The 21,036-nt window shown below is 43.6% G+C and overlaps 1 protein-coding gene across 1 annotated transcript in view; it reads right to left on the bottom strand.

Moving 5' to 3' along the window:
• dnah5 (dynein, axonemal, heavy chain 5) overlaps window positions 1-21,036 on the bottom strand; it is a 428,506-nt gene that overhangs the window by 325,403 nt on the left and 82,067 nt on the right. Inside the window, exons 17-22 of the mRNA XM_041183995.1 lie at window positions 20,208-20,353; window positions 5,347-5,512; window positions 4,811-5,053; window positions 3,785-3,975; window positions 3,583-3,682; window positions 1,749-1,891 (exon numbers count right to left, since the gene is read on the bottom strand). Of these exons, the coding sequence (XP_041039929.1) occupies window positions 1,749-1,891; window positions 3,583-3,682; window positions 3,785-3,975; window positions 4,811-5,053; window positions 5,347-5,512; window positions 20,208-20,353 (989 nt within the window). The remainder of the gene's footprint in view (window positions 1-1,748; window positions 1,892-3,582; window positions 3,683-3,784; window positions 3,976-4,810; window positions 5,054-5,346; window positions 5,513-20,207; window positions 20,354-21,036) is intronic.

The raw sequence follows: 21,036 nt of genomic DNA, 5'->3' as shown, positions 1-21,036 counted from the left end.
GCCATTGGGAGATCGAAATTTCACATCCCACCTAATTAGATCACCCTGCACATCACGTTTCCCACTCGTGTGGGTTCCTTGAAATACTCCTCAGTGTAGGAATAGAAGCTCTCATCAGATCAATGATTTCTAATTGATTACATTCTGGGAGGACCTCAACAATATACATCTGGAGAAGCATAGAATAACTGATAGTGATCTCTGATTTCCACACTTAACTACATGCATGCAAAATCCATAAGTTGATGTCAGTTTCAGAGGAGTAATGACAGTGATTGCTCCCAATTTCACTGTCATTAATACCTCAAAAATCCAGGCCTATACATTTTGTGAATCTTCCCTCAAGTGCAGTGAAACCTCAATTACCATCCATAATCAGCCAATCAGAAGTTTATTTATTAATTTATAATGTATGTAACCTTCTTGCAGACAAAGCAGCTTAAAGCCACAGTACCATAAGCTTGAAAACTTGCAACTGCAACTGTTTTATTCATGTCCTTGGCTATATTAACCTAAAAAAACTAAACAGAGAAATGACTACAGTGGAAGTTTCCAGTATTATAATCACATTTTCTAACCAGTGTCATCAGCGGATCACACAGAAAACCTTGATGCATCAACAACTAAACTCATCTTCAATAATGTTGTTATTATAAACAACTATATAGGTAATAATAGTTGCACTGAATGGGTTGGAATACAAGAAAAGAAAGGTGAGCAAAGACTGTCAGGTCTTTCACTACTCGTTTTATCTGTGAGACTGTGAAACCTTATACATAGCATTCTAGGACAGGCAAAAATAGAGAATTGTGGTATATTTCAGAACATTCCTGACAATTTCTTACAAACTCTAAGGGGGTCAAGAAAACTCCAGGAGAATATGGTTATCCATGACACATCACTATAGATACTTAAATAACATCAGATATATTCCAATACACCATTTCCCCTTGGGTGTTCTTTTTCTGTCCTAGCTGTGGGCTGACCTTGCTTTGCTACATTTTCTCCAGAAACCTTACCCCTCACATATCATGTAAAATGTCTCCAACTATCTCTTTAGCTCAGTAGGTTCAATTCAGCTGATTTTATCTGAAGACATTTGTTGCAGCTTTGCCTGTCCTGGTCACTGTTAGTTTCCAGGGGCACCCACATCATAGATCATACAAGTTCACACAATACTGATTTCTACTGTCCTGCCATCCTAAATGTATTCCAAAACTAAAAATAGCAGCTTTAAAACAGCTATGTTTCCTTGTTAACCTCCAATTCAAGTCAAGCCATATCGAATTACTTTGCTGCTTTTTTAATTCACCTAATTCAAACACAATTACCATTTAAGATCAGTCAACTAAACACATCCAGCCAATATCTTCATGCTTATTTTATGGTTCACTTCTCAGTTGAAGCAGAACACCTACTGTCTTCTCACTCTAAAATCTGTCAGCTATAATTAACTAGAAATTATAAATAATTTTATAAGGAAATCTAACGCATTCTACAGTTATCACCAAGATGGTCCCAGAGTAAACACTGATTTAATTCTACAGGTTTAATGTTACCATATAATTCTTCCATTACAGAGCTTCTGAAAGTGGAAAATCAAGACAAGGAACATTATTCATCAAGCACGTTGACCTCCATCCTTAACTTCCTGATGTGGTAAAATTTATCATTTTCTACGAGCATATATCTGTTAAGTTTGACATAAATCAAATTCTCCCACTTTACCCAGCTCTTTCAAGAGTTACCTTTTTAGTGGAATTAATGGCTGTACTTAGCACAGATCCTAGTTTAATGATTTCTTTGTTCTCTGAAACACATTTGTAGTAGTTCTTCATTTGGACAGGGATCAGCAAGTTCACAGATGCAGAGGTATCGGAGATGCTGCCATCTAAAAGAGTGGGCAACCAATAAAAGGAAATTACAATGTGGCAGTTAGCTCTTATTCATTTGTAGCTTAGTGTATCTTCCTGAAATGTATATAAGGCCAGGATTTTTGCCACAACAGACAGCCTTTCCGTCATGGCGAAAATCCCAGAAATAGGTGAAATTTCTAAGTCCTGCCCCCAAGCTGAGCATTTCCCATCTTCACGGGGTGAGACTGAAGTCAGGCCAAGGTTTGCGCATGTCATTTAAATCACCAGCTATCTCCACCGAAGTGGGATTTTGGGAGAACAGGAGTGGGGAATCCACAGTGTGCGGATTAGATCAGGTAAGAGGAGGTCTGAACTTGGGAGATTCTTATGGATATCAAGGGTACCCCTTTGGAGAGGTAAGGTGCTCCTTTGGATAGGGTTCTAGAATTCCTTTGGGAAAGGTAAGGTACCTTTTGGGAGAGTTAACATCCACCCACTCCCCTCATTGGGACAGTTAAAAGTGAACATGATTGTGTACTTCTTACTCACAAACTCATTTGTACTGTCAAACTCTAAAAGAGATGTCCAGTTGCCCAGGAGATTTCAGCTGTCAAGGAGATGTCCAGTTGTCCAGGAGATATCCAACGGTTCAATGAAATGTTAAGAAGCTGTCCAGCTGTCAAAGCTTTTAAAGCTATCCAGGAATTATCAAACCTGCCAAATCTATCAAAGCTATCCAGGAAATGTCAAAACTGTAAAGGAGCTGTCCAAGGATACAAGGTTAATAGGTGAGGATGGGATAAGAGCAAAGGTTGAAGGGGGCATGGGTTGACACTGTTGGCATGGGGCTATGGGGTGGTAGAAGAGCATTAAGATGGCATAGGGTATGAGGGGCCATGGGAGTAGGTAGAGGGGCATGGGTGGCATAAGTTGGCATGGATTGGGCATAGGGAGTTGTTAAGGGGTTGAGGTCTGGAGGGATGTTATTTATTTGTTTTACTAAACATAGTGCCAGGGCACAGAGGGAGGCCTTGCACCAGCCCGGCTCCATGCCCAGCAGCCTGCAGATTCGTTCTGGGATTGCCTGACCCCAGCCCCCGAACGAAATTCCAACCTGTGGGCAGCCATTTATAAAGGTTGGCTTCATTCAGCCGGGAAATAAATTCTGTGGTCCCAACCTGGGGATGAAAATTTGGGCCTAAATGTGCCACAAAGACAATTACTAAGTAATGTGATATAGGTATCACAAAATAAATAAGGTTTAATAAAGAGACACATTGCCGCATTTCAAGTATCCTGCTCCGACCATCAACTTGATTTTGACACAACATACTGGAAGAAATTTTACTCTTGATTGTACCATCTGGTGCAGATATGTGAAAACAGCTAATGACTTTATGAGAGTGTGGACAAATGCAGAACTGTAAAGATGTCAATGCTCTCTATTTCTGTGTAGCTGCCCAATGAATGACCTGCACTGACAAGGCTGATTGCCTGGATTTTCAGGCTCAAAATATTGGGTCTGCATGGGACTGCAGTTATCAATATTCTCCAACACATGTTTCTAAAGTTATGATAATTTGAAAAACATCCATTTATGGGGAAAGGACAAGGAAGCTGGACTCAGTGAATAGCTTTTTTGGACTTCTTTCTGTGCTGTTATGATAAAAAATTCAATAATTGCATGCATTTTGTAATAATTTGGAGCACTTGAAATATGCATTACCAAGAACACTTCTGATTCTAATTTCTGGGGCTCCATCTTCAGAATCACTGTCTCTGCTGCCATGCCTCATTGCTGCAATTTTTCTTTCATTCATTTTTCTCTACACATGTGAGAAGAAGCAAATGTTAATACAAAATGGACAATGAATTATAATACTTATTTAAACTGGCAAAAGATAAAATCATTAAAGATCAAAATAAACCTTTGAAATTCTTTCTTTGCTCCACTGGCCAACTCCTTTAGGGACACTGATGATATACTCTACTGTTCTATTCAAAGCCTGTTGTACTTCATCCAGTGCAGGTATCATGGTTATATTGGGAATAGACAGTGTAATGTTAGTTCTGAAGATAGGATGGCTTGACTGCTTCTGTTTGCTGGAGAGGTCATTTTCTATTTGAAAAATTGAAATGCACATTGAACAATGAATTGTTAAAAGAGGCTGATATCTTCCCTATGAATTTCCAAAACTCCTTTGAAAAGTGGTGTTATTATTTTCCCAATAAAACTGCACTTTATCATTGTTGCTGCTTCTGATTTTGATGAAAGCAAGAGTGCCAGGAGGCACAGAGGTGGTCTCACATTACTTTGTCTTTTGTCTGTAAATTTTGGAAGTCAATAATCTAAAATGAATATATTTTTTCTTTAAGCAAAGCACTACCTTCTGTAGCAAAGCAAATTACTACAGATGCTGGAAATCTGAAATTACAAGCAGAAAATGCTGGATATACTCAGCAAGTCTGAAAGCATCTACGAAGAAAGAAAAAGAATTAACATTTCAGATCATTGGCCTTTTGTCAGTTCTTTCACCAGTTCCGACAAAAAGTCATCAACCTGAAACATTAACTCTGTTTCTCTCTCCAACGATGCTGCCAAACTTTGAGTATTTCCAGCATTTTCTGCTTTTACTACGCCCTTCTATACCATTGTTCTATTTTTAATTTACTGTCAGGTATTTTTAATTGCAAAGTTATATAAACCAGTGACTGGTCCTCTAGAAGTATTTGAGTGCATGTTTAAAAATCTGTCAGCACTTGCTATGCAAGCAGCTGCTGAATCTGTGGTATCACACTTGAACTCCTAATTGGGTGCTGTTTCATTCTATATTCTGTTTTTACTTATACTTGTGCAGGCAGACCACAATAATCAGTCCAGGTGGTGCCTGAGATTGCTTTGCAATCTGCATCAGAATTAAGATTGTTTATGGTGAAGATGACAGACAACATACCTATAAAATAGAGCAGTGATGATGAATGAATACGTTTGCGAATAGCCTCTAGAGTGTTGCGGGTGACCTTCAATAATGCATCCACATTGCGGTGGCTGAAATGGGACAACAATTCCTGTGCTTCTTCTTCAAGTGTCTCCATCAAGTCTTTCTTTTTCCTTTTTGTTACTGGAGATGGGGGGCCACTGCTTATCTGGCTGGCATTATAGGTGAAAGAGCGTTTCTCAGATTTTCTTCCTTCTGCTGCAATAGGTATTTGTTGCATTATAGTTTCTCCTCTTACTTCACTGATCATGTATTTGCACAAATATCAGGTTACAAATTATTGTCTATTTCGTGCTTTCTTGTTAGTTAAAAAGAAACTTAGAAAATTGTTTACAATAAACTGTTAATAAGAACTATACCTATAATACCTCTTCTGTAATTTCTATACAACTGAACTATGAAAAATAAAACAAAAACAATCCTGCTGCCTGACCCTAATTTATGCAGGATTTACTCCCAATCTATAATTCCTTTGCATTTTCATTTCTTACCTTCAAGTTTGTTTTGATGCCCATTTCCACCAATATCTTTAGATTTTTCTTCATCCTCTTTACCCAGAGGCTCCAAATCCAGTAACATGTTTATAAGTTCATTAGCAGCTTCCTCCACCAAAGAACTTTTACAATGTAGCGTTTGGGCAGCCTTCACACACAAATCCTGTCACAAAATGACATACTAAAATCACTGAAGTGTAAAGGGTACTGAATCAAGCAACTGCTGCTCATGGTCAACTATTACTATACTTGCACACTTTAATCAGCTATTTTATGCCTAAAAGTAGAAGCAGCATTTTAACACTATATTTGCACACCTGGCATGTGCCTAATAGGGGTGGAGTGTATTAACTCTATGGCCTGAATTTTCCACCAGCCAGAGAGGTTCCTCGTCTGCATGAAAGTGACGGCAAATGCCTGAATCCAGAAGTCACATTCCCAAACCCGGCCTCCGCCATTTTTGCACAGGGGGCGGGTCAGGTTCATTGAGACAGCTGCCCATATAAATTAGCAGCTGCCTCAACTCTTGTGTAATTTTGGTGGAGTAGGTGTCTGAAACTTGAAGTGTGCAGATTAGACCTAGTAGGAGCAGGTCTGAACCTTGTAAATTCAGTTGGATAGCCAGGGTACCCTTTTGAAGTGGCAAAGTATTCCTTTGAATATGGCCCTAGGACACCTTTGGAAGAGGTAAGGCATCCTTTGGAAAAAGTAATGCGCCCTTTAGGAGAGGTCAGGTGCTCTTTGGGATTGTCAAACTTAGACATGATTGTGCATAAACTCATTGGAACCATCAAGCTGTCAAAGAATTGTCAAAGTTGTCAAAGAATTGTTACAGCTGTCAAAAAAACTGCCAAGATGTCAAATATCTGTCAAGCTTTGAAAGAATTGCCAAAACTCATTGGAACTATTAAAGTTGTCAAGGGATTTAACTCTGCTGTGCTTTAATTTTTTTAAGAATGTGGAGTTTTAAATAAAATCAGTGCCTTCTGCTTCACTCTGTTTGTTGGCATTATTCTGAAGGTTATCATTAAAGGATTTATGCTGCATGACTGGTTTTAAAACCTAACATTATCACAGTGGGGTGCTTGTTAAGTGAACTGTTTGACAGCTCCAAGTGGTTATAGAATAGAAATGTTTGTTTTCATAAGAGATTAAGTACTTAAATTAAATGTTTGTTTCCATAAGAGGTTAGTTGAAGGAATTTCGAAGTGTTGAATCATTTTTTATCAGTGTTTTTTTTTAAATAGTGATGTCATCAATTGGCACATAACTTTATTTTGTGTCAGCATGGCTCCTGAGGTTTGCTCATGGTAGATATGAGGTGAGTTGGCATGGAAGGGGTAAGGGCAACCATGCCATCACCTTGCCACTTCATCACACCAGGCACCACATTTAAAGTGCAGCTGCACACGTGCCTCTCAGTGCTTCCAACCCCGAAAGGCAAGAATACTGCAGTCCCCTGGTTTAGTAATGCACCCCTCAAGTGCCTTTTGGATGCCGTGGAGGCCCGCCGTGATGTCCTTTACCCCAGCTCTGGCCACAGGAGGGGGAGCAACATTAACACTCCAGCCTGGCAGGCGATGGCAGTGGTGATCAGTACCAATGCTGCACAGAAGAGGCTGGCCATCCAATGCAGATAGAGGAGGAATGATCTCATCTGTGCCACCAGGGTAGGGCAACCATCTCAGCATTCTAAACTCACACACATTCACTGGCATCTCACTCACTGCCAGCTCAAGATACATCACCACTCACTCTCTCTCACACGCCCTCAGATCTCCATCTGGCCTCATCTCCTTTGAAGACTGCCTCCTCAGCCCTCTTGAAGCCACTTACACAGGTCAACTTGTAGCCCCCCACACACACCCTGGGATACCCCCTTCTCTATATAGCCCTAGCCATGCAGCCGTTGTGAAGCCATCCCCTTATGGTTGGTCTGGTAGGTAGAGACCAGACCCAGGGTTCCCCTAAAAAAGTGGTGTGGTGCTGCCTGCAAAGCCTGGCACTGATGACGGAGTACTGCGCAAAGCAAAGTAGGCAAACAAACCTTGAAGTCCCGAGTGAAGTGTATCTCGCCAAGTGCACATGGCTTATGTATAGTTATGGAATACATTGGCGTGCAATCACGCTGACGTGCTCGAATGATCCAGCGTGGGAGATGATTCCAGCAAGCTGAACTGATAATGAAATGCGGATGTATTACAATGAGGTTCCCGATGTCCGATGGCAGGAAGCGCAGTCCACCACTGACGGGTAGATCGGATGATTGCAAACTGGTTTCACGACATCATAAAACTGACTTTTGGCCTTCTCACCATATTATCCGCTCCTGCTGCCAAACATATCCAATGCCAGCGGGCACAGAAAATTCTGCCCATTGTCTTTCTCACCACGGGTATGTTTTCCAACTTACAAATTGTACGTATAAGCATTTAACAAACTTACTAACATTCCTCTGTGTATGATTAGTAATCAGGCATTAACCTGTCACTTCAAGCTAATCCCTGTCACATATAAGCACAAAGAGAAATGCAGTGTGAGCACACGAAGTGCCCCCCATTGTAAATTGGAAAATATATCCTAATTCCATTTGTCTTTAAAAAATGCATCCAATTGTTCTTGAACCAATCTATATCAGTCATTTCACTAGCTTTCCTCTGGTAATTAACACTCCACATTTATTACCTTTTGGTTAAAAAGTTTTCCCTCTCTCATATCTAATCTCCCACTTTTAATCCGCAATCACTGATTTTATTAATTTTTAAATTTATGGAACAATTTGGCTGGATCCATTTTGTCATTCCCTTTCACATTATTGAAAACACCGATGAAATAACTTTGAAGTATCCCCTTAGCCTTTCAGGGGGTGGGATGGGTGAGGCGGGGTGATGTCACAGTTCAGATCACTTGCCTGTGCTGAGTTTGATTACTTCAGCCAGGACAGCAGAAATATAGTTGGCCTCAACATCCTTGGACAAGAGTTGGAGAGTAGTTAAGATTTCCATTCCTGACTACTACATTACTTGCCTTTTTTGTTTGCTGCAACTATGGACTAGAGTAACAGCTCCCCCTATCTGTCAGTTGTGGCATGGTTTGTAGCATGCTTGCCTCTACGTCAGGAGGTTGTGAGTTCAAATCCCACTTTAGAGGCTTAAACACAAAAATCAAGGCTGATATTCTAATGCAGTCGTGTTGGAAGTACATTATTTCAGACAAAATGTTAAGCTGAGGGCTTGTCTCTGCTCACTCAGGCAGATGCAAAAGATTCCACAACATTATTTTGAAGAAAAGCAGGGGAGTCCTCCCCAGTGTTCTGTGGCAGAATTGTCCGTGCCCACGGGCATCGGGCATGTTTGGTAGTATGAGCGGACAACATGGCGAGAAGGCCAAAAATTGGTTTCACGACATTGTGAAACTAGTTTGTGATCATCCAATCGGATATCAGGAACCTCACTGTAATACATTTGCATCATTATAAGCCCATCCAGGCTGAATGGTCCCCGTCCCACTGGATCACCCCCCCATGTCGGCATGATTGTACTCCAATGTGTTTCAGAACAGCTTATAGAAGGCGTGCACTTGGCAGGCCGCACTCTGAGGGGAACTGGGAGGTGAGTGTGCAGTGACACTGCAGAGTGCTCACCCAGGTGGCCTGTTGGACTTCAAGGTTGAGACGCAGGCGCGTTGAGGGGAGAAGGGATGCACTGTACTTGAGGACACCTGGGAGGGGTGGACAGGTAAGGGTTGCCCTGTAGTTGTGATAGGTTGGGGGTGGACAAGAGCTGCCCTGTGGTTGAGGCACATTAGTGGGGATGGGGCAGAGCCTGCCCTGCGGTTGAGGCAACTTGGAGAGGGGGGGGCAAGGGCTGCTCTGCAGTTGAGGCGACTTGGGAGAGGGGAGCAATAGCTGCCTTGCAGTTGAGGCACATTGAGGTGGGGGGGCGGAGGAAGCCAAGGGCTGCCCTGCGGTTGAAGGTAGTGCATAAGCACATGTGGGGTGTGGGTGGGTGACAGAAGTGTCAACAAATTAGGGAAATCTTGCATAAAGTGACCATTCCTCTGCAGCTGAGACAGTTCAGGCGTAATACTGATATGATTGGAGTCGGTCTCTAACATCTCTGCCCACTCAAGCAGCGCGGAGGCATCAAAGTACCACCAAATGCTCCAGAGCTTTTCACCCCTTGGGCACAGGTTGCAAAGTAATGAGCATTTTGGTGGACTGCAGAACAGGACATGTTGTACAATCTCCTTGCTAAAGCTGGTCATGGAACAGTCACTGGTGGAGGCACTCACAGCCTCTTGTAATGTCATCATCCTGGTTTGAACCAATTTCCTCCTTGGTTCAAGCTAACAGTGCAGCCTTGCAGCATGGATTAGGAGGATGCCTGTACCTGAGCTAAGAGCACAACATGCAGTCCAATGGGCAAAGCTGCTTCCAATCGGTCAGGTGGAGTGGGGCGGAAGTGGGTGGGGTTTTTGGCAGTCATGCAGCGCACTAATCTCTGGCCATCTGACTGGTGGGCAGCGCTCTCTGGGATGTGTTAAGGGGCCTTACCCTTAACCAACACAGGCTCTTAGTACACCCATGCTAACCATATGTCTCTTTCATTCTGCAGGAGGACTGCATCAGGATCATGGAGCCTGGTGACCTAGCTGTATGCCTTGCGGATTACAGACAGTGAAAACGAAAGAGAAGAGAGTGATAGAAGTGCCTGCCTGTGCAAAGGGAGGAGCAGCATCCCCTAGAAGAAGGGGTGGATGGGGCTCCCGCACACACCACCAAAGAGCCACAGTGAGCCATCGCTGGTTGACGCCTAGCTAGCTGAGGATCTATTGACGCTGCCTTTCATTCCTGCAGATGACTGAGAACCAGTGTCCCCCAAGACTGTACATGTCTAGGGAACTAGTTGGTCATATCTTCCAGCTGTTGCAGGATTTGGCGCCACAGGGACATGGATGGCGTCCTTGCCAGTGGCCGTGAAAATCACCCCGGTGTTCAATTTCTACGCCAGTGGCTCTTTTCAGGGCTCCACAGGTGACCTCTGTGGGATATCAGAAGACTCCATCCACAAATGCAGCCATGAGGTCACGGATGTCATTTTCACAAGAGCACACAACTTTATGCATTTCACCCAGGATCAGAACAGCCAGAGTACAAGAGTGATTGGATTCGCCCAGATCTTGGGTTTCCCACAGGTGTAGGGTGCCATTGACTGCACTCACATGGTACTCAGATCTCCATTGCAACAAGTGGTCAACTATGTCAACCGCAAGGGATTCCATTGACTGAATGTGCAGCTGGTGTGTGACCATTACAAACGCATCCTGCAGGTCTGTGCACGGTTTGCAAGGAATGTCCACAACTCCTACATTCTCAGTCGGTCTCAGATCCCTCATGTTTTCCAGGGTCCAGAAAGGCTGCAGGGATGGCTCCTCAGGGACAAGGACTACCTGCAGAGGCCGTGGCTGATGACACCCATGTGGTGGCCTCAGACTGCAGCAGAGCGAAGGTATAATGAGGCTCATGATGCAACTCGCACCTTGATGGAGCAGACCATTGGGATGCAGAAAATGAGGTTCTGCTGTCTGGACTGGTCCAGTGGAGCCCTGCAATACATTCCACAGCAGGTGTCATGCATCGTCATCATCTACTGCGCCTTTTACAACCCGCTGCAATGGGGAGAGAATCTGGCTCAGGAGGAGATGGACGTTTCCTCCGATGAGGAAAATGCCGACGAGGATGAGGTTGAGGAGGTCCTCAAAGGTGACGATGTCAGGGATGAGGCCCTCGCACTGGCTGGATGTGGCAAGCGCACTCGGGAGGCCCTCATAGCTGCTAGATTTGTGGAGGATGATGACAACATGCAGTGAGGAGACACCATTGATCCTCACATCACATCTATGAACATTTGCCTCCAGTCTGGCTTGTGGCAACACACATACCCTCTGTGATAATGCTCCTGTAATGGAGACCCTAATAATCGCTCGATTGCTGGAGGATGATAACAGCATGAAGTAAGGACACTCCATAGATCTTCATATAGCCTCTGAGAATATCTGACTCCTGTCTGGCCGAGGGCAGCTCGCTCGCACTCTGTGATCAGGGTCACATCATAGAGACGCAGCCATGAAACTTTAAAAGCATCGGATCCTTTGTTGCCTTCAGCACCTGAGCCCTTCAGGAGCACAGTGTCACTGGACACAGATGGGGAAGAGATGGGGGGCCAGCCCCTCCTTAAAGCTGCTGAGATCACACAGAAAGAATGACGGTACTCTGTGGCCTTTGCCCATGACATTCTGGCAGGTGCAGGCATCAGTAATGTGTCCAGGGAGTGTGAGGCCGGACCATCACTTTGTTCTGAAGGTTGAACAAAGCAACAGGGAAAAGGCCCTGGCCTGCAGAAAGTTTTCACATCTGAGTGACACAAACACTGCCATCAGAACAAGGAGTCAAAGACAGGAAGAATTCTTGGGAGTTCATTGACAATAGTGAACAGTATGTACAAGATAGATGCACAGCCTGTGCATCTATCTCTTCTTAACCTTCCTAACCTAGCCGCTACTTCTTGGTGCTCCCCAGCTATCCACAGTGGAGGTGGAGGCAGCCTCCTGACTGCTACACCCTGTCTGCAATGGCCTTGGCAGGTATCCTCTGGAGGGCCAAACCTGGCAGGTCCTGGCCTGCTTTCTGGGTCCAGCTGGGTGACAGTGGCCTGTGGAGCTGGAGCTGCTGAGGTCACAAGAAGAAGGGATTCGGGTAGGCCAGGCACTCCTGCATGGGTGGCCCCGGGGGAGGGATACATCTGCTGATTCTCCCATGGGTGTCCAAGGGCCCCTGGCTGACTCCTTGAGGAGGGGTAGCTGGAGTGAGATCCAGCTGCCCCGCACCCCTTTCGCATACGCATTGTTGGAGGCCAACTATGATGTCAACGGTGGAGCTCAGCCCGTGCAGCAGTGCAGAAGCGATATCCTGGACCAAGGTCTGCATGGCGGCCACCATCCTACCAGTGTTGACCTTGGTGTGTTATCATGCTGGTGCTATCACCTCAGCCTGAAGGCAAACGGACTCTTCCATCATGCCTTGCAATCTGAGGAGTGCATTGGACATCCCTTCCTGGTGTTCCCGAGCTTGCCTATGCAGCTCCAGCAACTGTGACATGACCGAGTATAGAAGCTCGTCATCTGACTTGGACTCGGAAAATTTCCGGCCTCCAACAGTCCTCCGAGTGACGGGGACCTGGGAACTCCCTATCACCGCCTGCTGTGGATCAGATAATGTGATGTGCTCACCAGATTGTGATCCTGAGGCTACTCTAAAGCTCGCTCCCACCGAGGTGTGTGTTGCTGTGCTGATGGAAGGTGTGGGTGAGCTCTGCGATGGGGCTTCAAGGAGGGTGCCTCCAGATTCCTCTTCAGAGGTTTCTTCAGGGCTTGATTGGAGGCCTTGGGTCATGAACTCCGTCAGTTGCTTCCCATATGTGCCTGTAGAAGCAAGGGGAGGTAATTAGTGTATGACAGTGCCCTGTGAAACAGGACAGATCAGTCACAGCATGGTTGTCTGATGGATGATACACTGCTGGATCTTTGTTTGGTCGAGCACTGCCAACCTCACCGACAGCACAGGAACAGTCTAGATCCTCGCCGTCCAGCTGGATGGCTCTGTTTTCAAAGCCCATGAGGAACTTGATCTCATGCATTCCTCCACCAGTCTGCAACCTCTCCCCCTTGTTGTGTGCCAGCTTGTACTGCATGAGTTGAGATGAAGTGTGTGTAATCAGGACACCCGCCAGACCAGATGATAAGTATGCAGCATGTGTAGGTTCTGAATGGTCCCATGGATGGGACGTGGACAATGAATGTGTGAGTGAAAGAGTGAATGGTGAAGTCCCTTGAACCAGCAATGAGTGAGGGCCCCGTAGATGTATGATGAATTTGAGAGTATGTGAGTTGAGAGTGATGAGAAGAGTGACTTACCCTGGCGGAATGGAAGAGATCAGTCATCCTCTTTCGGCACTGGGTGGCTGTCCTATTTTGAAGGGCATTGGCGCCGACCATTGTTGCCACCGCCTCCCAAGCCGGATTAGTGAGGTTGCTGCCCACAATTTGGCCAGAGTGGGGGGTAGAGGACATCACAGTAAGCCTCCACTGTGTCCAAAGGGCGCTCAAGGGATGCATCATTGAACCTGTGGGCTGCAGTCTTTTTGCCTTTTAGGGCCATGTCTTCTTTGCAGTAGCCGTGGGTTGGAAGCACTGAAATGTGTACATGCAGCTGGACTTTAAATATGGCGCCCGGCATGCTGATGGTGTGGCAGGCGAATGAGAGCCTGCCTGCCAAAGAAATGCCATGTTTCCCAGGAATGCATAATTAACACGGTGGGTTTGGGATACATGGTGTGAAAAGCCGCCATTGTGGCCAGCAGGTAAAACATTATTTTATCCGCCTCTACCGTATTTAGTACAAATCTGGGACAATTCCAGCCCTGGTCAAGATTATCTGGTCTTTGTCACATTGCTGTTTGTGGGAGCTTGCTGCGTACAATTTGGCTGCCATCTTTCTTACAACAGTCACTGCATTTCAAATTTCTTTCCAGCCTAAAAAGTTTATATTAATGACAACTGTCTTTCTTTTTGATTTTAAAGCCAATTATCAGCTGAACTTTCTACATTACTTCTACTCCCAATTCCTTGCCCTAGCTATTATTAGGTGTTAAACCTTGTTAGAATCTGAAAAACTATATGTGTAATATTAACACAATTGGTCCTGTTCCCACGTTAATTTTATCTTCAAAACTTCCATAATCCCGAATCCTCATGCCTATCTGTATAAATTTCTAACAATGCACTGAACAGATCTCAGATTGTTGACAAGCACTTTCCCTATGGTATTAGGTTGGCTCAGTTGGTAGTGGTCTTGCTTCTAAGCCTAAAAGTTCGGAGTTAAAACATCACTTCAGGACATAAGCACAAAACCCAAGCTGACAATCTGGTACACTAATCACCAGACCTGCTGCTGTTGGGTGAAATGTTAAACCCACACACCATGTTTCAGATGGAAATTAAAGACCTGATAGCACAATTTGAATAACAACAATTTTTGGACCAGCATTTCACACAACCAATATTACAATCAGTTTAACTGATAATTCATTTGATTACTGTTTGTGCAGTTTTATTGCACACAAAATAACTGCTGTATGTTCTTTCACAACAAGGGATGGCCAGTGATGCCTGCATCACATGAACGAATAAAAAAAAAATCACTATCCTTTAGTGTAATTCACTGCTGTAAAGTAATTTAAAGATATTTCTGAGACATAATAAGATGCTACATAAAAAGAAATATTTCTACTTTCTTTATAACAGATATCAGTTACTGCTATTAAAGTTCCGAAGATGAGTCATATTGGACTCAAAGGGTGGAATTTTACAACAGCTGGATTTTACGTTCCCACTGAAATCAATGGGGTTTATAATGTCTCGCCGCATTTTACAGCCCTGTCCCCACCGAAACAGGGCCATAAAATTCAGCCCAAAATGTTAACTCTGTTTCTCTCTCCACAGTTGCCAGGCCTGCTGAGTTTTTCCAGCACATTCTGCTCTTATTTCCATCTATTCTTGAGTGCAATGTTTGACAATGGCATCTGTAAATGATTGATGGTTATTTTACCCAATCACTCTCCAACAATTGGTTTTTCACCAGAAAAAGAGATGGGATCATTTTAGGGATTTTTTTAAAAAAACAAATATTAATTATATGTATCGCCAGCTGTCCCTTGATTCGAGGATGATGGCTAGTCAGGGTCACGCTTATGCCATGGGGCCTTCGTGTGACTGAACTAGCTTATTCCTGGCCCACAGATCTTTGAGCACCTGAGTCAGGATGCCTCACAAAGAAATGGGATCCAAAGTGCATGATTTGCTTTCTTTTCTTTCCTTCTCTGCAGCCACTCTGCCTCATCATGAAGAGGTTGGAACTCAAAGCATGATGCAGCTTGATGGACAAGTTGCCGCCATTTTGGACAATTGGTAGCAAGCTCCTCAAAGACATTAATGTCAATGCTGCCGCACTTCAAGGAGAGTTCCAGAGTGTCTTTGAAGTGTTTTCTTTGTCCTCTCTTGGAACAGGGTATTTGAGAGTGGAGAAAACATGACCTGGCAAGGGAAAATGCGTTTTGGCCATCTGGATGTAGTGTCCAGCCCATCAAATTGATTTTGCAAGCATTTTGCCTGAATGTTTGTGGAGCTGGCTTCAAGAAGGACACTAGCTTTTGTTTGACGGTCTTCCCATTGAATGTGGAGGATGCAGCAGAAGCATTGCTAGTGAAATTTTTCTAGCTTTCTTATGTGTTGCTGATACGCAGTCCAGGTCCAGCCCATCAAAGTTGACTTTGCAGAAGTTTTGCCTGAATGGCTGTGGATTCACTGTTGGATCCCCCTGTCAATGGTGACCTTTGAGAGAGGTGGCTGCCAAGGTATGGGAAGTGCTCAATGTATTCTAGAGTTTCTCCTTCAACTTTTTTGGGAGGTGGAATATCTGGCTGATCAAATGTGGGTTGACATATGAGTTATATGGACAAGCCAAATTTCTTGTATACAGAATTGAAGAGATTGAGAGTGGCTTGCAAATTTGGTGCATGGTGAGAAACAACACTGCTGTCACTTGCAAACTGTAGATCATTTATGTCTATGTGGTCAGCTTAGTTTTGGCATGGAGGTGACTGAGGTTAAAGAGTTTTCCATCTTTTTGTATTTAATACTCATTTGACTCCCCTGCCAGGTCTTGGTTCCTCAACTTTCTGTGCATGTATATGTATTTGTATATTACAAAGAGTAAAAATCAATTATAGATAGATGCACTCGAGCTGTTTCCATTGGTTAAAATCTAAGCCTTTAAAAATACAATTCTTATTTTTCCTCTCCACAAACTGTGCCATGTGATTCGTGCTTCATTGAACGAGAAAAATCGTGAATCTTCATTCTTATCTGGAACTTTCCAACCAATCAGTGCACAGAGAGGGGGTGTTTATCGATGTTATCATTTAATTTATTGCTTTTTAAGTGACCTCCAGTTAGAAACATTTTGATATCAATATCTTTCATACAAAATTTGTGATGGAGGCAGTTTAGTTCATGGACACCCAGGAAAGTCTGTACGCATCCCCACTTTGTGAACTGCTAACATAATACTTCAGCACACCACAAGTGCAGTTGGCAAGTGCAATCACTTGCAAATTGTAATTATGAGGCTTTAGAGGAGACTCAGTCAAGTGAATGAAGCCAAGAAAGTGGGAAAGTAGCCTGCTCCCAAACCTCCATCAATTCTCTCTAGGGTCTCAAAACTGTAATCTATAGATGTGCTATAATTGTTTGGCCTGGCCATCAACCATCAGACCAAGGCTAATTACTTCAAACAGTATTGCAGCTTCCTCACCATGAGCAAGTCCAAGATCTACCACTTTGGATCATTCCACACAAAGTTCCACACATTTATCACTCCTGTCCTTGTAAATTCCACTGGGTTCCTGTGCTCCAACCTGTCAATCTCAAAATCTGTGCCTTGTTCTCAAATCTCTCAACAGCTTTACCTCATCTTATTGCGGTTATATGTCACAACTCACACTATTTGCTCCTCCAACACTGCATTTATTCTCATTACTCAGTCTTTCATCAAAGGTTGATCTTTTAGCAACTAAGACCTGCTCTTCATATCATGCTGCCAAACCCACTTTGTCTTGTTATCTCTCTTTTTTCTTCAAAGTTTTCTTAAAAACCTACCTCTTGGGCTGTGCTTTTGGCTCCCCTGCCCCACCTAATCTGCTCCCAAACATTCAGGTCTGGATATTCACCCCTGAGGCTGGGCCCTGAGTCAGGAAATCCCATGGTTGCTGCACCCATCCGAGGAAAAGCAATTGGCGGGATCTTCATTCCTGGGGCAGCTGGTGCAGGGTGGAATCAGGCCTGTCATCCCCGGATGCAGATTGGAGACAACCACAGGGGCTGCTGTTCAAGAAGGCCTGTCTCAGTTTTCTGGGACTTTGTCCCAATTGTTTTGTTAGATATTAGGCTCTTTAGGACTCCCCACTCATCAAACCCCCACCCATTCCCCATGTCAACTCATGCCAATCCATGATCCTGACTCACCCCTATGGCCCCTTATAGCCCCAAGCCAACTTAGGGCCCCTTCATGCAAATTCATGCCCCCCACCCTTTGCCCTTACACCTCCATGCCAACTCACCCAGTATTCACCATGGGCAGAACTCAGGAGACATGCTTAGATGAAAATATAGTTCTAAATATATTTTACAAACTTCACTATATACAAACAACTCTCATTCATGAAAATCTATTCAAAACATTTAAATCCTCTCAAGTACTTAATCCCTTATAAAATTAAACATTTGTATTCAGAGCCCCACATCAAAGACAGCTAATTGTTTAATAAGCTCTTGGAGTTGTCATTCAAACTGTGAATGTACAGTACCATGATAATGATAGCTTGTGGAAGCAGTCAAGAAGTAATAATGCTGTAATGATGGCACTTAGGGCTATGTCAACAAACAGCTATTGAAAGTGCAGTCAGACACAGACAGGCTGTTTTTTTTATTTTAAAGGGCAGGTTACTTAAATAACTTGACAGCTTGACAGTTCCACAGGCCTTATCCACCTTTTATGAACATTTACGTCTACTCTAAAAATATGTAACTTACAGACTGCGGGATAAGGCCCTTTCTCCAGCAAAAATTGGGTCTGTTTGGATTCCATACTGAGTAAAAATGGCCCTGCTGAATTCAAGTTTCCCTCATGTGAGAATCATGTCCTGCCCCCTTTACCCCCCGACAAAAATAGGGTCTGTCGGAAATTGAGGCGGGACTTCTGGATCAGGGTTCACAGGGCTATTGTGGATATGCCTCTGAGTCTCCATGACTCCGCAAAAATATAGGCCTCAGTTTCCTGCTTGGCCCTCGTCTCTCCTTTGTGAAATGTTCAAAGGTATTTTTCTACATGAGAAGAGCAATATAAATGTGTACTGTTGTATGGCCACTCAAAGATACAAGTCGCCAAGGACTACCCGGTCACGTTTTCCTTCTGTGTTTTGTCTCCATTTAATTGCAAAGCATTATTGTTGCTGGAAACAATTTTAATTACATTTTTTTTTACCTTGATTAAACAGAGTAACAATGTCTTTAGGTAAAATAAGAAGGAATTTCTTCTTTTAGAGATATTTTGTGAGCAAAGTCCATAACTTTGTTTAGACCCCAATACCATGAATAAAGTGGTTGCAACAGGAAATTGCCCACTCTTTAATGATTAAAAAAATGGTAGTATTGATGTGATTGCATCAGTCTTTAAATCCTGATCAGACACCAAGAACATAAATTTTCTCAGAGTTGCTCCTGTTCTGCTGTTGTAACTTCACCTGAAATGCAGAAGAAATCACTTTTACACGTATTCATGTGTGATCCCCCATGGTGCCCATGCCTTCAGTTACCTAAGCCCTAAGCTCTGGAAGTCCTTCTCTAAACCTCTCCACTTCTACATCCTTTTTACCTCCTTTAAGAGCTACGTCTTTGATGAAGCTTTTGGTCATCTGACCTAATAGCTCCTTATATGGTTCGGTGTTATATTCTGTTTTATAGTGTCTCTGTGAAACACTTTGGGATATTTTACTCTGTTAATACAAAGTAAATACAAGTTATTGGTACTGCACACAGAGGCTAGAATTTTACTGGCAAAAGTGAAGTCCCGCCATTGAGAAGAAATGTGTGGCCCAAGCCTGCACTATTTTACTGGTGGCAGCCAAAAAAGGCACCACCATCAGGAATGCCCTCTCTGAGCAGTTGGATCAATCAGAGGACTGGCAGCTGGCAGCGCCACCGATAGAATGGCCACTAATGCGGCTGCAGGGAGAAGAAGAGGTGACTTCTTAATGAGGTGCCCTCGAAGGCCGGGTAAGCTTTCTTTTGGGTAGGCAGTGGCATAGTGGTATCGTCACTGGACTAGTGGCATTTTCACTGGGCTAGTACTCCAGCAACCCAGGGTAATTCTCTGGGGACCACCGCAGATGGTGAAATTTGAATTCAATAAAAATCTGGAATTAAAAGCCGCATGATGACCATGAAACCATTGTCGATTGTTGTAAAAATCTGCCATCCTTATCTGGCCTGGCCTACACGTGACTTCAGACCCACAGCAATGTGGTTGACTCTTAAATGCCCTCTGAAATGGCCTAACAAGCCACTCAGTTCTCAAAGGCAATTAGGGATGGGCAATAAATACTGGTCTAGCCAGCAATGCCAACATCCCATGAACAAATTTTTTAAAAAATTTCATGTGCCAGGTAGTTAGCAGCAACAGAACCAATAGGGTGGCCATTAATGCCACTGGGCCCCTTCATGGGCCATGGGGTAGCCAGAAATAAAGGCCTCTTCCCAGGAAGCCACTGTGAGGCTGCCTTAATGTACTTGGCAGTTAACCCATGTAGCAGGGGCTCTCCTCATGACAATAAAATGGCAGGGGAACATGAGAAGGCCATTAACAGCCCTGTTAATTGGATTAATTCACTGCCCACCTCCAGTCAGCTGAGCCACTGCTGTTCCCACTTCTGCAAATATCCTTTGGCAGTGGGAAGAAATCTGGCTTCCCTCCTCTGATGCCTTTCACTGGGTATTTTATGAGCCCTCCCAACTCACAGCTCATCTCTGACGGCTGGTAAAATTCCAGCCAGGGTATCCACTGCGCTTCTAGTTAGGTTACATCAGTAACTCGGAAGAAATTCTTGGCCCAGGAGAAATTAACCAAACCATTATGCAACTCCTTCAATTTGACAATGGATAATCCACAAGTGCATTATACAGACCTTAGTCACTTGTACAAATTCTTCACATGTAATAGGCTCCTCCTCTGGGAGTTTGCATAACTGTGTTGTGCTCATGTCTTGAAGTACAGCATCAATGCGAAATTCTATCAAATCATTCACACGATTCAACCAAAGTTCAAGTTCATCTGCAGGTTGTCACAGACAGTTAAACCAAAAGCAATTCTTATCAAAAGACTGTTTAAAAATTCCATAATTGTTCAAACTAAAGTAAGCACCATTGATGTGGTGTATGACACGGCATGTAGGTAGTCCAACATGCCACAGAATGGCAAGTTAAACTACTGTGATCTCTTTGTAAGATTGCCTTGGATCTGTGCTCAATCATGTTTGCATTGGGTGTTTAATTTCTATTATTTGTAGGGTATATGTGATCACAGGTGAACAGCTAATTCTGCGCTCCTACTTCTGGCTTGGTAAGGACTGTGAAGGTCTTGACAAAGATCTTTTCTGAGAAAACTGGTCAAGGGGCCATGTGAATACAAACTAACTCTTTTAATGAAACTGTATTCTGATTGTGAATTTAGCAAAGGAAAGGAATTAAAATTTTTAAATAATTTATAAACACTTTACAATATAGAGAGATGCTCATCAAATGTTACTCTTTTCTCTGTTGGCTCCAGGATTGCAAAGCCATTAATCATTTGGTAGAATGCTCATTAACCCATGCATGCGACAGTTGATGGACCTCCAAACTTTAAAGAACTCACTCCTTATGCAGAAGATATGGCTTGTTTGTTTGAGAGGCACAATTTTGAAGATGAGTTAATGAATAATGGACCAATAGAACTAGTGGAAAGTGCCATTCTAA

Source organism: Carcharodon carcharias, chromosome 3 (genome assembly GCF_017639515.1).
Source record: "Carcharodon carcharias isolate sCarCar2 chromosome 3, sCarCar2.pri, whole genome shotgun sequence".
NCBI classification, from domain to species: Eukaryota; Metazoa; Chordata; class Chondrichthyes; order Lamniformes; family Lamnidae; genus Carcharodon; species Carcharodon carcharias.
The sequence above is the reverse complement of the archived record's forward strand: the minus strand, read 5'-3'. Positions and strand labels throughout refer to the sequence as shown.